General features: G+C 43.1%; 2 protein-coding genes across 2 annotated transcripts in view; both read right to left on the bottom strand.

The window, feature by feature from the left end:
- slc6a9 (solute carrier family 6 member 9) overlaps window positions 1-7637 on the bottom strand; it is a 41551-nt gene extending 33914 nt beyond the window's left edge. The window contains exons 1-3 of the mRNA XM_079568855.1: window positions 7513-7637; window positions 6745-6892; window positions 982-1252 (exon numbers count right to left, since the gene is read on the bottom strand). Coding sequence (XP_079424981.1) covers window positions 982-1011 — 30 coding nt within the window. The 5' untranslated portion in view covers window positions 1012-1252; window positions 6745-6892; window positions 7513-7637. The remainder of the gene's footprint in view (window positions 1-981; window positions 1253-6744; window positions 6893-7512) is intronic.
- Window positions 7638-12540: 4903 nt separating this feature from the next.
- Window positions 12541-14270, bottom strand: klf17 (Kruppel like factor 17). Its single transcript, XM_079568893.1, has 3 exons — window positions 14146-14270; window positions 13132-14047; window positions 12541-13057 (listed from the first exon to the last, which is right to left on the bottom strand). Exons 1-3 carry the CDS (start codon window positions 14215-14217, stop codon window positions 12882-12884), a joined length of 1164 nt encoding a protein of 387 aa, XP_079425019.1. The 5' UTR covers window positions 14218-14270; the 3' UTR covers window positions 12541-12881.
- Between the last annotated feature and the right edge of the window lie 464 nt (window positions 14271-14734).

The raw sequence follows: 14734 nt of genomic DNA, 5'->3' as shown, positions 1-14734 counted from the left end.
AAACATGTTCCTAAAATGAGGAGGTCCTTATTGATGATTGATGATGCGTTAGTAACATTTCAGCAAATATTAATGCACTGCAATTGCACATTTATATATATATTTTTAAAAAGAGTCATTATTGGTTTATTGTATAGTGTATTTTGATTGAAATACTGCAGACAATGCACTTGGCACTAGTGTTACTAAAAACAAGCTATAGTTTTAAGTCATGACGTCATGTGATAAGAATCAGGCAAAAAAAACAAATCTGTTGAGTATATCACTGAACCAATACACTGTTACAAATTTAATATGCAGTTGTGCTGCAGCGCAAGTGCTGATTGGCATTTGCACACTTTTTCAAGTAACTGATAACCAGAAAAGGAACACAAAAGAAATATCAATCCCATATCTTCAAATGGGGTTCTTTCTTGTGGCAAAGTGACACGGGACTGAAAATGTCTGCATTTTGGATTAGGCACTTTCTAACAAGGAAAGGACATTGCGAAAAATACATAGAAGAGAGTGGACTTCAATCAGACTAGAATGTCAAGGAACAAGACTTTAGAGTTTGTCTCAAGAAGAACAGAAAGTCTTGGTGTGAGGAGCAGGAGAGCGTGAGTAGTGACCTGACTGCCAATGACACCGGACCCCTATTGAAAAGTTCACCCACGGACGAACACTGACACATTTACCTCTAGGCCTTGGCTCAGCAAACCAAGGACATTTTGAAAAGTTTAGCGGCCCAGCAACATCTCTAACAGGCACAGAGTAAATAAATAACATCATACAATATTTTGTTAAAGTCTTCATAAAGCTTTTCACATGCCAGAGAAAATTGGCAAATTCTGACCACTTTAGATCAAGGCAATATAAAGTAAGAAAAGCATTGGATAGGACATGCTGTTACTCAACATGTGGCTTTATTAGTTTAATGGCAATGTTGTGTAACCTGTAACCTATCTGGATAATATTGATTGCCATGAGGTGCAAACTTACCAGTATCCCAGGAAATTGCTTCTCTTCCATCCTTCAGGACCTTGTCAAAGATCCCGTGCCACTCTGCTGCCCTTGCTGCCTCTGCTTGTGGTGGGGATGGTGTCGCTGGTCTCTGCAGTGTGGACTTTTGGGAGATGTTGCGGTGCACTTGAGTGTCTTCACCCAGCCGCGCTGCTGCCCTACTCTGCCTCGCCTCTGTTGTCGGGGAGTGTAGATGGAGTGGCGTCGCTGCTTTGTGTTAATTCTGCTCTAATCCAGGAACTTTTCTATGCTGTGAAAAGAACATGTGACAAGCAGAGAGGGGTGGAGGGAAGGAATGGGGGTGGGATGGTGGGTTAGGCAACAGTTTTACTTTTTTTGTTCCATTCAGCTACATCCCAAATATGTTAGTACACCTAGAAAGAACAAGATGGTCATAGCAACAGGTGCAAAGATTTTTTCACATTGAGCAAAACTTGGAAATTAAGTTAAATAAACATTCCAAAAAGATTTGCATTTTGTAGCAAAGCAGTTGCAATAACAAAGTGGCCTTTTGTGTAAAGAGATTAACTGTTAGGGGAACGTTTAGACTTCCCATTGACTACTGCTGTATGAAAGCCAAACTGGAAAAGAGCACTCAAAAACACTACTAATTTAGCAGCAATTTGGAGAAAAAAAAGGAAGCCCAGTATTTTGTATTCTATTGAAAATAGATGAAAGATTTAGTAGCAAAGAAAGACAGACATGACATCCCCTGATTCAAAAACACATCTCATAAAGTGCCATTAAGAAACACCACAGCAAATAGGAGTGAGTGACCAAATATAGCTGCCATTGAGAATCATACAGGAGGGTGAGACTAAGAAAAGCCCTGTGGCATCATCATTCGCACCAGGCTGGACAGCGACAAAAAGACAACGTGAAACAAAACTAGGCTAAAACTCCTCTCCTACAAACAGCAAATTGTGATGGTGTGGCACTGATAAACAAATGATCACTTACGGGGTATTGCATGTCCAACCCCACCCCCGGACTTCTACATGAAAACTATCAATTAAAGAAAAGTCTAACTTTTGTCAATCCTGACTAAAACCTGACTGGCCTACATTTGAAGGGTAGTCATCTAGTCTCCATCGACTCATAAGGTCATAAATAACACGGGTGCCTTGTTACACATTAACCCTTTCTTTTTTTTGGCCCCTTTATCAGTAGTCAAGAGTCACAATTATGCATCAGGAAAGGTTAAATCTCCCGAATTGTAGTAGATAATATGTAGCATAAAAAAAATTCCAATGATACTGTGGAGATGTTAATAGAGAGGAGTTCAAAAAACAGAACTACATAATGAACCAAATGCAAATGCTTCATCCTTAGTACTGAAATCGAGTTTTAGTATCTGTACACTACTACATGCCAAGTTTCAACAAACATGGCAGATGTTCATAATATTTCATTTTGGATGTTTTTAACACTAGCATACTGTATGTGATGAATCAGGATATGAAGAAGGGTTGGCGAGCGCTAAAAACAATTTCGGGCTGCAGCAAACCATTTAAATTTAACACCCTCAAACGGATTCCTTTTGTTTGGGAACAAAAAGAATCCAGTAAAGAAGCATTTAAGCCCCACTTTAGAAAAATGAGATTTACCGTAAAAATGACTGGAAATTACAGAAGTAATATTGGTGGATCATGACCAGTGTTGATAAGCAGTTTGTTATCAGCTAAGACAATGTGCAGAAGTATGATTAGGACTGAGGCGCTGGCCTTTTGTACTGACAAACCTACGTATACTCCATAGTGGTATTGGAGCACTATTTGAGGTGTCCATTCCATTCAAGGATCATATGTGGAAATTAAATGAGTTCTTAAACTGGGTTGTAGTGGGTCTTATAATACATTATCAAGATTACAGAGGGACTGAGTTGCAAGGAGGTGTAATTGTCTGCAACAACCAAGCACCGCTGAGGGGCAGGTGCCTTGTGCTTCCATACAGGTCTTTAGACGCCTCGATCTCTAATCTGAGGAAAAAGCAGATCAGAATATAACTTGAAAGGCAGTGTTACTTGTAGTCTACACGTGTGTTTGCATGATAATTTACTGCTTTGTGCATTTTCAATGATGCATTTAATGGAGAGATCTGTGTGCACCTGGATGTGCCACTGTTTGTGAGGCTTATGCTTCAAACCCAAATCTCAAAAATAGTCAACAAAGCTGCAATCAAAACAACGTTACATAAGTCTGGGAAATACGTACATTCCCAAACTATACACCAAAACTGCTGGCACTTGATAGCCGCAGCTAGAATGGAGGTCCAGCTCCCTCCGCAGCCTGCAGCTCCAGTGGCTGACTACCTACAGGGACTAGTGGAGTCTCGTCCTAGGTCCCGACCCATGGTGGCCCCGCAGATAGGCCCTCTCATGGATAAAGCCAGGCGTGAATGGGAAAGTCCCCTCAACGCTAAGCGTCCAGCAGCAGCATATGGCCCATACGCCGCAATGGAGAACTGGGGGGAGTTCTCTGGCGTCCCGGTCATTGAAGACGGTATCAGGATGTCCCTGTTGCCGTCTTCCTCCCCCTGGGCTGGTGGAAACTCATCCTTTCCCTTTGAGCGGGATAAACTGACTTTGACCATGCTAAACCGTTGCTATGCTAACGCGGCTCAAGTGGTCGCGCTCGCTAACAACATGACTCTCCTCGCCGCGTCTCTGGACAAGATGGTGCACGGGCGTGAGCAGCTCACCCCGCAGGACATCGATGAAGCCCAGGACACCTCTGCCACCTTCCTCCGTATGGCCCAGGCCCTGGCTATTGACGGCGGTCGATCCATGTGCGCTGCTCAGGTAGCCTGCCGCCATTTGTGGCTATGCTTGTCCATTATCAAGGATGCGGACAAGCGTAGCCTCCTTAACCTGCCTCTCTCCACGTCCTCGCTCTTTGGGCCGGATATCCACGCTCTGGTGGAGAGGTTGGAGTCCGCCACCAAGGCCTCTGCCCAGCTGGGTCTATTTCCGCCCGCAGCGGGGAGCACAACCTTCCTATCGCCGCAGGAACGACCACGGACGCAGGACCGGACCTTCCTCTCACCGCTCTGCGACGTCCTCTGCTTGGCAGATCCCTCCGCGCCCCCGCGTTCCCGAGCATCAGCGTGGTGAGGATCCGAGACGCTTCTCCCGTGATCGTCCTGGCTCTGACTCCAGAGGGGGAAAGGGGGGGCTAAATTCACCAACAAAGGCCGTATGGCCCGTTACATCTATAAAGAGCAAACTACTTCCCCTCTCTCTTCCCCGCTCTTTGCTGTTCGCTGTGTGTCTGTGCAGTCTGACTCGGGCGTGGTAGATCTGCCCCTGGTCTCTCCTGCACAAATGGCCTCGTCCCCGGGAACTCAGCCTGGCGCCGGAGTCTCCCGGGTTGATGGTGCATTATCAGCGCCGCTAGCTGACATTGCACGCGCTGCCATGGATAAGCAGTCGCTGACTGTTAGATCCGAGTATGGTGTAGCACCTTTTGACAACGGCGCTTCTGATGTCACGCTTGTCAAAAGCTTCACTCCGCCCGCTTCCCTGCCCAGCCCTCATGCCAGGTGGTACCCGGACTTAGCCGAGATGGCACTGATGCACCCATGGCCCCTCCCAGACAGGCCCGATGCTCTGGTCCAAGCAGAGGGGGCCCTACACTCGCGCCCCATGCTGGGACGTCGTCTCATGGTTTGGAAGCTGAAAGGGGAAAGTTGCTAGGGCTAGGCCTTCCCTCTTCGGTCGTAGCTACAATCCAAGGGGCCCGGGTCTCATCCACAACTAATGCTCACAAGGTCCGGTGGCAGCTCTTTTCCGATTGGTGTTCGGAGAAGGGTTTGGACCACACTACTTGCTCCATACAATGTGTATTGGGGTTTCTCCAGGATCTTCTGGAGAGGGGCAGAGCTGCTGCGACTCTCTTTGCAGCAGCCATCACGACTGGCCATGTTGGATTCGGTGGCCTCACAGCTCGCAGTCATCCTTTAGTGAAGCGTTTTTTGAGGGGTGCCCGTAGGCTCAGACCACCAATGAGGCGGTCTGTTCCCTTGTGGGACCTTCAAGTGGTTCTGGAAGGTGTGTCTGGGCCCCCGCTTGAGCCCATCCACCAGACAGAGATTCATTGTCTCTCTTACAAGACAGCGATCCTCTTAGGCCTAGCGTCGGCCAAGAGGTCTGGGGATCTGTGTTTACTTTCAGTACAACCGTCCTACATGTCCCTTCATGCTGGTGACGGGCTCATGGAGTTGTGGCCAAATTCAGCTTTCCAACCTAAGGTCATCACTTCTGCCTTTAGGTCTAGGGTGATTAGGGTCCGACCCTTCTTTCCACTTCCACATGCCTCCATGGAGGACGAGCGCCGCCATTGTTTGTGCCCGATCAGGGCTGTACGCTGTTACCTGGATCAGACAGCTGAGTTCAGGCGGTCTGACCAGCTGTTTGTCGGGTTTGGGACCAAAAACAGGGGTGCCCCATTGTCCCCGCAACGTCTGGCCCATTGGGTCTGCCTCGCCATTCGCATGGCATACGAAGCACAGGGCTTTTCCCCGCCCACTGTGAAGCACCTAAAGGGCTTCGCATGCATTCACAGAACTATAGTTACAATAGGTAACTGTGTTTTTTATAGTGTCCCTAAGTTTTTGTCATTCCTGTTACTGAACTACAAAAACTCTCCACATATTAATGGTAAAGTTCAATGACATCACAATCAAGAAGTTGTTACATTCAGAAGAGACTTTCCAACGATGTAAACCAATCGGTGACTCTCTCTGAACTGTTTGTGGACATTTGGAGAGGGGGGTCAAATATGTCACACGTCATCCTGTTGGAAAAATCCAAGTATGTTTCTGTTCTAACTTATTTAATCAATATCTACAAGAAATGTTGTTTCAGTGGGTACAGCATGTGCTTCTGTGCTAGTTAGCATTAGCCTGCAATTGGCAAATTGGTAAAATTTTGTCATTCCTGTTACTATTCTGAGGAAGAGAGATAGGAAAAATCTATTCAAAAAATTGAAAAGAGAGACTGAGATGGGCCCCATACATGTTTGTACACCTAAACATGCCAATCTAAAATATATCAAGAAAAAACATTTTTATTAAAAAAAAAAAAATGACTGAAAAGGCGCCATTTTGGCGGAATGACCCATAAAGCATTTGGAAGAGGGCCTGATGGTTAAACCAACATATCCATGGTTACAGGTAACAGGTGATCCCACTTCCAGCAGTCAGGTCTGAGGAAAGCCCATTCACAGAAAAGACACACATCATGGCATTATCACCAATAAAAACACCAATCGCCAAAATGCATTTAATCAATTAGCCTAAATAAATGTTCAGCAGTGTGTCCAGTTCCATTTACCTCGGGGTGGTGAAACGCAAAATGCAGGCAGCCCATCTGAGCTGCCCGCCTCCAAAGCCCATCCTTTCCACCCCTCCCTCCTACTCTCGGGGGCTCACAACAAGGAGACCACTCACCACTAGGCTACTACTGCCACGTGTTTCCACCACCCAGCAGCCCAGGTTGAAAAACACTGCACACAACATCATCCCAACCCTGCATTAGTTTGGCCTAGTTTACTCACACAGTTCATGCGGTATTTTAGCAAGTTGATAACGTTAGATCGTGCGTTCATTCATCCTGAAACTTATTATTAGAGAGCTGCTTCCTTTCAAACAGCCTAAAACAAACACTAACGTTAGCTGAGGAGATGTCAGCAACTACTAACTGGATATGCCACTCTGATGTGCGGGTACGAGGAGGAAACTTACCGCAAACAGGGAGATCGAGCATGATCAAGTTTTCCTGCTCAAAGGTTGCATCACTGTGTCTTCGGTCCTATGGTCACGGCGGACAGCGACCGCTTCTTAAGCCCCTCCTAAGCCTCAGAGGCGGGGGGTACAGCAACAACCATACAATCTGTCAAAAAAATAAATACAAATAAAAAAGAAGGAGTTGCCACAAGCTACCACGGGCTGCCAAACACTTTAAAAAACTAAACAAATAATTTCACAACAATCAGCTCACATTGATGAATGAACCGTTTCCGCTTTGTTAATGGTTTGCGTTCGCTGCGTGCTATATTTGCATCAAAGTTAATTCGTCGCTACTGTGTAACTTCACCGGTTCCAGTTGCGCGGCCACACACGTTGTAAAAAAAAAAAAAAAATGCGGACGGATCATTAAAATCCTTTTGTGTGGCTGCTCAAAGCTGCCGCAGTGTTTATCTATGACCAAGCCTGTCCTGTGATATTGGCTACTACCTGGACATTATGTGTCAATCGTAAGGGATGGAAAGCGCACATCAGTTCCCTATAAGACATGAATCCTGTTAACGCAGTCAATCAAAGCGTCTAGACAGGTGCAGTAACAAAAGCGTCGGTGTAGCGCCGGGATGAATGAGAAAATCGGATAGGCTTCTAATACTGGGCTTGTAGATGAGGGGTGAATGGCAGATGAAGCCAGGCATGGATGATCCGGAGTTTTTTTATTGTTTTTTTTTACCCCTTTCTTTCTTTTGGCATGCAGAAGTGGTTTACCTTGCATGTGACGTGAGGCGAGGTCTGTTAGGGGAACAGAGGAGCGGGCGGGGATGCAGGCGCAGTGATGGGGAGCTGCACTGTGAGTGAGGGAGCTCCGATCTGAGCTGGGACAGACGATAAGACCAGATATATAGTGATGCAAGAGCTTTTGTCCACACACAGAATGAACACATCAGCCAGAGAAAGTCAGGAGAAACAGCTGCGTGTTCAAAGACTGACAATAGGCTCATAGGCTGTGTGTAGCAGTAGCACTGCACTGGCTAACTGCATATTTATTTTCCTTTAAATAGGTAGGGTAGATAATGCTGTAGGCCTACACTTACGCCACTACAGATCAAAGTCCTATATGCAAGGTTCTATTGTACCTATGCACCCACACCTTTGTTGATGCCATAGGTCTCTATAACATATAGTACATTTCTCCATTGTGATATCAATAAAGGCTATCTTATCTTATCATATATATAAGAGTGCTCCAAATAATGTCAACTCAATCAACTAATAAACTAGATCTTGTGAAGGTTCCCTCACATGGCTTCCCAAACAATACAGATTTACTAACAAGAACAGTTAAGAAATCCACAATTACACAGACATTGTATAGTGAAACCAACAAACACATGTAATATACATATTAACAGTCAGCCACAGACCCCCCTGCACAGCAAGAAAAACTCAATGGAAGAAGAGAAAACCCTCAAGGAGAACTATACTGAAAGAGAGATCCAACTCCCTTGGACGGACGGGATTGGATGTGTTGATGGGCGTGTTTCTGCTGCAAGAGCTGAAGACTGTGGAGCTAACGTCCAGTTCATGTTGGAGCTTCAGGACAGCAAGAGGAATGGTGAAGGAACTTGTCCAGAAGTCTGGGATCCACAGATTGCTTGAACATTGATGGGATTGGTCAATCATCATTGGGCCATAAGAAGCCAGCAGCCCGTCGGCTGAAACAGAAGCCATGCAGTCCCCAGAAATGAATGGGACCAGAATATAGGGCTCAGAGAACTGTTCTTTGCCTGAACTGTTCTTTTCGAGCTGTATCTGACCTGACTCCTTGCTTTCAATGAGGAACGTTTTGAGGTTGAATGTGGAGACTGTGTCTGCCGCTAAAACATGAGCTGGAAGTTGATTCCATGAACTTCAACAGTTATCTTGAAACTTTCTGGAAATAAGTAAATTTGTTCTTGATTTGAGACTAATTTCAAGAAATCTGTCCATGGGCAAGATATTTACACTTATATTAATATAAGACAATTACAAATTTAGGTGTAAATATCTTGCCCCTTGAAATTAGATTCTCAAATCGAGGACAAAAGTACTTATGGAATTTTTTTTTACTTTTTTCAAGATTCCTTTTTGCAGCGCATTTGAGGCTGCATTTGAGCACACAGTGCTCTGCTTGGCTGATGTTGCACTATGGCCATTTTGGAATAGATTGGAGCGATGCCATTTATTTATTTGATTCACAAATAGCCATTTATATGTATACTTATACAAATTACACACAACTTTTTTCCCCATCACCCTCTTCAATAGGCCCAATAAAACTATCACAACACTCTGACTTTTAAAGCATGCACTATGTATACAGTATGTGTTATACAATGATGGTCACCCTTTTAAAAAATGCTCTTGTCACAGAGGCAATAGTCGACCCTTTTGACAGCAAACACACCAAAATATTGAACATACTGTAGTTTTACAGCGAGAACCAGATGTTTACATACACTAAAAATACACAGTTTACAAAAAGTAAACAGCATTTTTTTCTCACTGTCTGACATGAAACCAGAATTAACTTTTACTTTTTTAGGTCATTTAGAATTTTAAAAAATATTTCTATTTGCTAAATGCCAGAAGAATCAGAGATAGATTTAGGGGAGGTTGATTTTGAAATAGTGGGGTGGCAGGATCATGCTGTGGGGTTGTTTTGCTGTGGGAGGAACTGGTGCATTTCACAAAATAGATGACATCATGAAGAAAGAACAATATGTGGAAATATTGGAGGAACATCTCAAGACATGAGCCAGGAGGCTAAAGCTTAGACAGAGGTGGGTCTTCCAAATGAATAATGACCCAAAGCATACTGCCAAACTTGATACAACATGTCTCAAGGATAACAAAGTCAACGTTTTGAAGTGTTCATCACAAAGTCCTGATCTCAATCTAGTTGAAAATGTATGGGCAGAGCTGAAAAGGCATGTGCAACAAAGTGGCCTCAAAATTTGACTCAGTTACACCAGTTCTGTGTGGAGGAATGGACCATTAATGGACCAAAACTGCTCCCAACTACTGTAAGAAGCTTTGTAGAACGGAAATGAAAGGACATCCAAACCGTTTGACCCAAGTTTATACAGTTTAAAGGCAATGCTAACAAATATTAATGAAATGTATGGTTTTGTAAAAAGTAACAAAACATTTCTAAAAAAAAATATATCTCTCATTCTTCTGTAATTTAGCAAATAGAATGTTTTTTTTTTTTAATTCTAATTGGCTTAGAAAAGTAAAAGTTAATTCTGGTTTCATATCAGTGAGAAAAAAATAATGGTTTATAATAATGGGATATCTGACAGTCACCCGATTGCTGTAAGATAATTTTTGCTAACCAGGGACTAATGCATGATTTGTGTGTCATATTTTGTTTCTTATTTATTTTTGTTAATTGATTAGTACAATGTTATTACGACTAAGCACATATTTGAGAATTGGAACATAGCCTACTTGGTCAAATAAATAATTGTGACTTCAAACCCAGTGACAAGAGATATGAGCCAGGATATTTTAGGGTTAAGTAAACTGCACTCCACACAGCACACATGGTTTTGCTTCCCTGGAAACACACACAAAATTGTAAAAATCCATCAGCTCTAAAACGGAATATAAGTGTAGTTTTAGTTTATACTTTTATTTTTAAATGATTACTTACATACCACAAATGTTCTACTGAAATAATCCCCCAATTTGCTAGAACTTGGGTCTGGCACAAGTAGGGCCTATAATATGCTTCTGCTACTTTGTCTTCTGTTGCCAGGATCATTTTTTATTATTTGATTCTGGTGAAAAAAGTAGCTTACGTGCCCACCACAGTTTGATCCAGAGGAACAAACCAACCATTTAGCATCATCAGATTTTAAGTAGGTAGCTAATGACACACAAGGAGTAATGCTATGCAAATTACAAGCGCTCCAGTTTGTATTGAAATGAACAGCGCAGACCTCAGCTACTATTGCTAAATGCAATGAAAAAACAAATAGGCTAGAATGTGATACATGGTGTATATAATCTCATAGGCCTATAGGTGTTATCTTCTCTCTTGGGACAGTAAAATTATCCAAAGGGGACATCTAGTGGATAAGCAGTACTATGACAAGTAAAAATACTGAAAATGTTACCTCATCATTAATGGTTACAGAGAAAAGTGACTTGTTTGTAAGATTTAAACCAAGTGAACTGCGGTAACTATGAAGATTCCGAAGATTCTTCACTTCTGGTGTGAATCTTAGGGCGCACTCACACTTGACATCCAAGCCGTGCTGAGCTTTAGCTCGTTTGAGGAAAGGTCTGAATGCTCTGAACAGCCCACCCTCACACTTGCACAAACAAACCGTACCACGAGCCGATTGCATCATTATGAGGAGGTGTTTACATGAGTGGGCGAAGCGCAGCAGGTTTAATGCGAAGGGGAAGAAAAAGCAAGCCCCACATGAAACGGTGAAAATACCTCACCAAGTAGACATTGTTTTTAAATACATGTATTGTCTGTAAAACTAAGCTGCATGTCCCTTTCTCTCCAGCTGTGACAGTGAGCGGAAGCAGACAGGAACTGGTCGCTTAGAGGATTTAAAGTAAGCAGAGCAACTTCAACGAAAAATTCAGATATTTCGGTTCATTTGTTATTATTTTATGTTTTACAATTATTGGGTTAGGGTCCTTAGGATAAGGGTTAGGTTAAGATTAGGGTTAAGGTAAGGTCAGAGTTGTTAGGATTGGGATGGTTAGGTCGTTTAGGAACAAAAAATAACAAGCAATTACCAAGCTGTTAGAAGTTGTGTTTTCTTTATCAATCAACAGAAGCTTCTAGTTACACTTTCCAAATTTGTTCATAAGATTTTTTTAATTATTATTATTTTTAATAAACTCAGTTACTGACTCCTCACGTGGGTTAAGTAGAGCAACATCAACATCAATCTTCCTAAAAGCTGATCGGTCTAGATCCGTCTTATCCAGCAGAGGGCAAACTATCACGGTAGATCTGTCGCGGCTCTGGGTCTGCACTCCTGCGGCTTTCCACCACTCCCGGGTGGCCAACAACGTATAATTGTCTCTTTCTGACGCCAGAGGGCAGCCTTTTCCAAGCCACTGAGCGACTCTTCTACATGCTTTTCTGTTGAGGAAATAGGAACAGCGTATTCTATTCGACAATATAGGACAGTGGTTCTCCAACTTTTCACACTAAATACTACTTAAAATATTTATCTTTCCTAGTGCCACGTAATAAAATAGTGGATTTTCCAAGAACAACAAACCCTGATTCAAGAGCAAATCAGGACTAAAGTGGGTCAAAATGAGGACTAAAGCATGTCTAAACCAGAAACACACATAGCTGAAACTAACACATTTGACTTAATTATTGTGTCTAAATGGCTGACTTTGATAACCAATAATATGGGCTGCTGAATTTAGAAATATGGCTTATTCATAATCCCCAATGCAAAAAAAAAAAAAAAAAAAAATCTACATGATTTTATAAGCAAACAATATAAAAACAATATGTTGAGACTGCAAATGTAATTTAACATGATACAGAGACTGCACACGTCTTTTATTCTCTTATAAAACATATAGACAACTGAGTTCAAGTAGTTTGACATGTTATGGCAGTAGCGCCTTCATTTTTACAACAAGTCCACCAAAGGCACATCAAATATAATTTAAAGTGAATTACTGTATTACATAATGACGGCACAATTGTCTTGTAGGAAAAATAAAACCAGAATGATTGTCCGGGTCAAAAAAAATAAATCAGTGTATGAAGAACTTATAAGAAACCCTGAAGGTATAATATCAAAGTTGTAAACAATACAAAAATACAATATGTACAAACATTATGGGTCCTGCCCACAACCAGCTTAAACAAAACGCCTCCTGTTAAGGCACTGCTAATAATTTATGTTATCAGGAGTGTGGAATGTGGTTCAAACTAGTAAAAAAGGGGTAAAAAGTTCTTCTTTAGGTCTAGGCACTTCACACAACTTTTAAAATTGGAATTCTAGTGCTGAAGGAGCTGAAAATGCAATACCGCTGTTCACCACTGCGTTTCACAACGGTCCAGTGCTTGACTCCCCAAAGGGAATGTGGCCTGAGGTCTACATGTGACGCTTCATGTGCAGAGCCAGGTGGTCAGAGCGGGAAAATGCACGTTCGCACAAATGGCACTGGAATGGACGATGACCGGTGTGCTTTCTGAAGTGACGCGTAAGCTCGTCCGACCTGGCAAACTTCCATCCACATCCCTCCCAGTTACAGTGGTATGGCTTCTCACCTGAAAAATAACATACAATTAGGACTGAGTACCGACTAAATACAAAAATAAATATTCACAGACAGTATTCTTACCCGTGTGCGTTCTCATGTGCGCTTTTAGGTGGGAGCTTTTCGTGTATGTCTTCCCGCAACCGGGGAACTCACAGTTGTGAGTAGCAGCGCGCTTTCTGACCCAGGACCTGCGCCCCCTCTTTTGTTTGACTGGACCCGCTCCGTCTTCGTGCGCGTACAAGTCCATCATAGATGGTGATGATGGTGGTGTGAGCATGGCGCCGGCCTGATGGTCTCTGTGGATGTAGTGTGTGTGATAGTGTGGCATTGGATGATTCTGGAACTGTGGGGTGTAGTGTGCGTTCCCAAACTGGCTTTGATAATGCTGCTGATGGGTAACCTGGTTTATCTGCTGCAAGTCAGTGCGTCCATGCAATACATGGAAAGGCACTTGAACTGGAGTTTGGTGGAAAGGCGTCGGGCGTATTTGACACTGTCCCAAATAGTCCGCTTCAGAAGCCATCATACAAGACTCTCCAATAGGCTCTGTTTTGACTTTGTATCCGAGTGGGTACGCAGTCGATGCATGCAATTCAGTGTAGTCCCTTGTTTTACCTAGTGAGGACTCTCCGGTCAATGCGTAATTCACTTCAGGAGTGAGCAACTCGGCCATTAGGCTACGCACAGGAGCGTCGGAGAAGCACTGATAGCTTTGCCCGCCCAGGTGAGACGTCGAGTGATCGTTGCAGTCTGGGAGAGAGGCACTGCTGCAGCTGTCTGGAGACTCAGGTAGTGAGTATGCGCACTGAGGTGGAGAAAGGCTGCCGTCGCTTTGTGCGTTGTTCATAACTTCAGACCCGATCGTATTTGACAAAATGAACTCAAGCAGTTCGTCGTCTTCTTTCGGCGCCACAGCGGGGGACTGTACAATACTGAACTCCACTTCAATTAGCGAGTCACCTGTTGCACTGTTGAGCGCGTCATCCATCTTACCCAACTGCAAACAACAACAATGGGTGATAAGTTAAAACCGGGTTCAAACAAACGCGTTTCTTACAGTACGTTTCAGAAAGAACACCCTCAAACAATACTTACGTTGTCGAATTGCGTAAGAGTTCGTACACCTGAGAACGCTGCAATAGGTATCAATGCCTCAGAAGCAGTCATGCTCAAAGTCTAAGGAAAAAAAAGTTGATAATGTGTGTCCTCCAGCAGTTTGGATTCACGTTTAGATCCTCTCAGTCCATTAAGAAAAGCTCTTTGGTGGTAGCTGAATGTTCCAGGATTCAAGATATGAGTAACATCAGTTGACGGGTGCCTCTTATACGAGTCAGACGCACGGGAGGCGTGGCTTGGCCTACCTACACATCCCCCAAAGCGATCAGCAAAATAAACATGACTTGTTTGCTTCGAACTGGTAACAAGTAAATAATTTGGTTCTTTAAAAAAAAAAAAAAGGTTCTTCTTGTTTTATATTTGCAGTTGATCATTATACAGTATTCTATAAACTGTATTTGACTCTATTACAATAGAGACCAAATCTGCTGCAAGACTTTTGTAGTAGCCTATGATTTAGAAAGAGTAGCGGGTTATAGCCTAAATAACCAGTCAATGCAGTGTATTTATTTTGTTTGAAGATGAGTTCAAAGGTGGCATATTTTAGACAATGGGAATGTGGACGTTT

Source organism: Gobius niger (assembly GCF_951799975.1).
Source record: "Gobius niger genome assembly, chromosome: 13".
Classification (NCBI taxonomy): Eukaryota; Metazoa; Chordata; class Actinopteri; order Gobiiformes; family Gobiidae; genus Gobius; species Gobius niger.
Note: the sequence above shows the minus strand (reverse complement) of the source record. Positions and strands in the feature narration are given on the sequence as shown.

Coding starts and splice junctions, on each gene's coding strand:
- klf17 (XM_079568893.1), bottom strand. CDS start 14,217: ATGACTGCTTCTGAGGCATTGATACCTATTGCAGCGTTCTCAGGTGTA. Junction 14,048..14,145: donor CTCTTACGCAATTCGACAAC/GTAAGTATTGTT, acceptor TGTTGTTTGCAG/TTGGGTAAGATGGATGACGC. Junction 13,058..13,131: donor GCACATGAGAACGCACACGG/GTAAGAATACTG, acceptor GTTATTTTTCAG/GTGAGAAGCCATACCACTGT.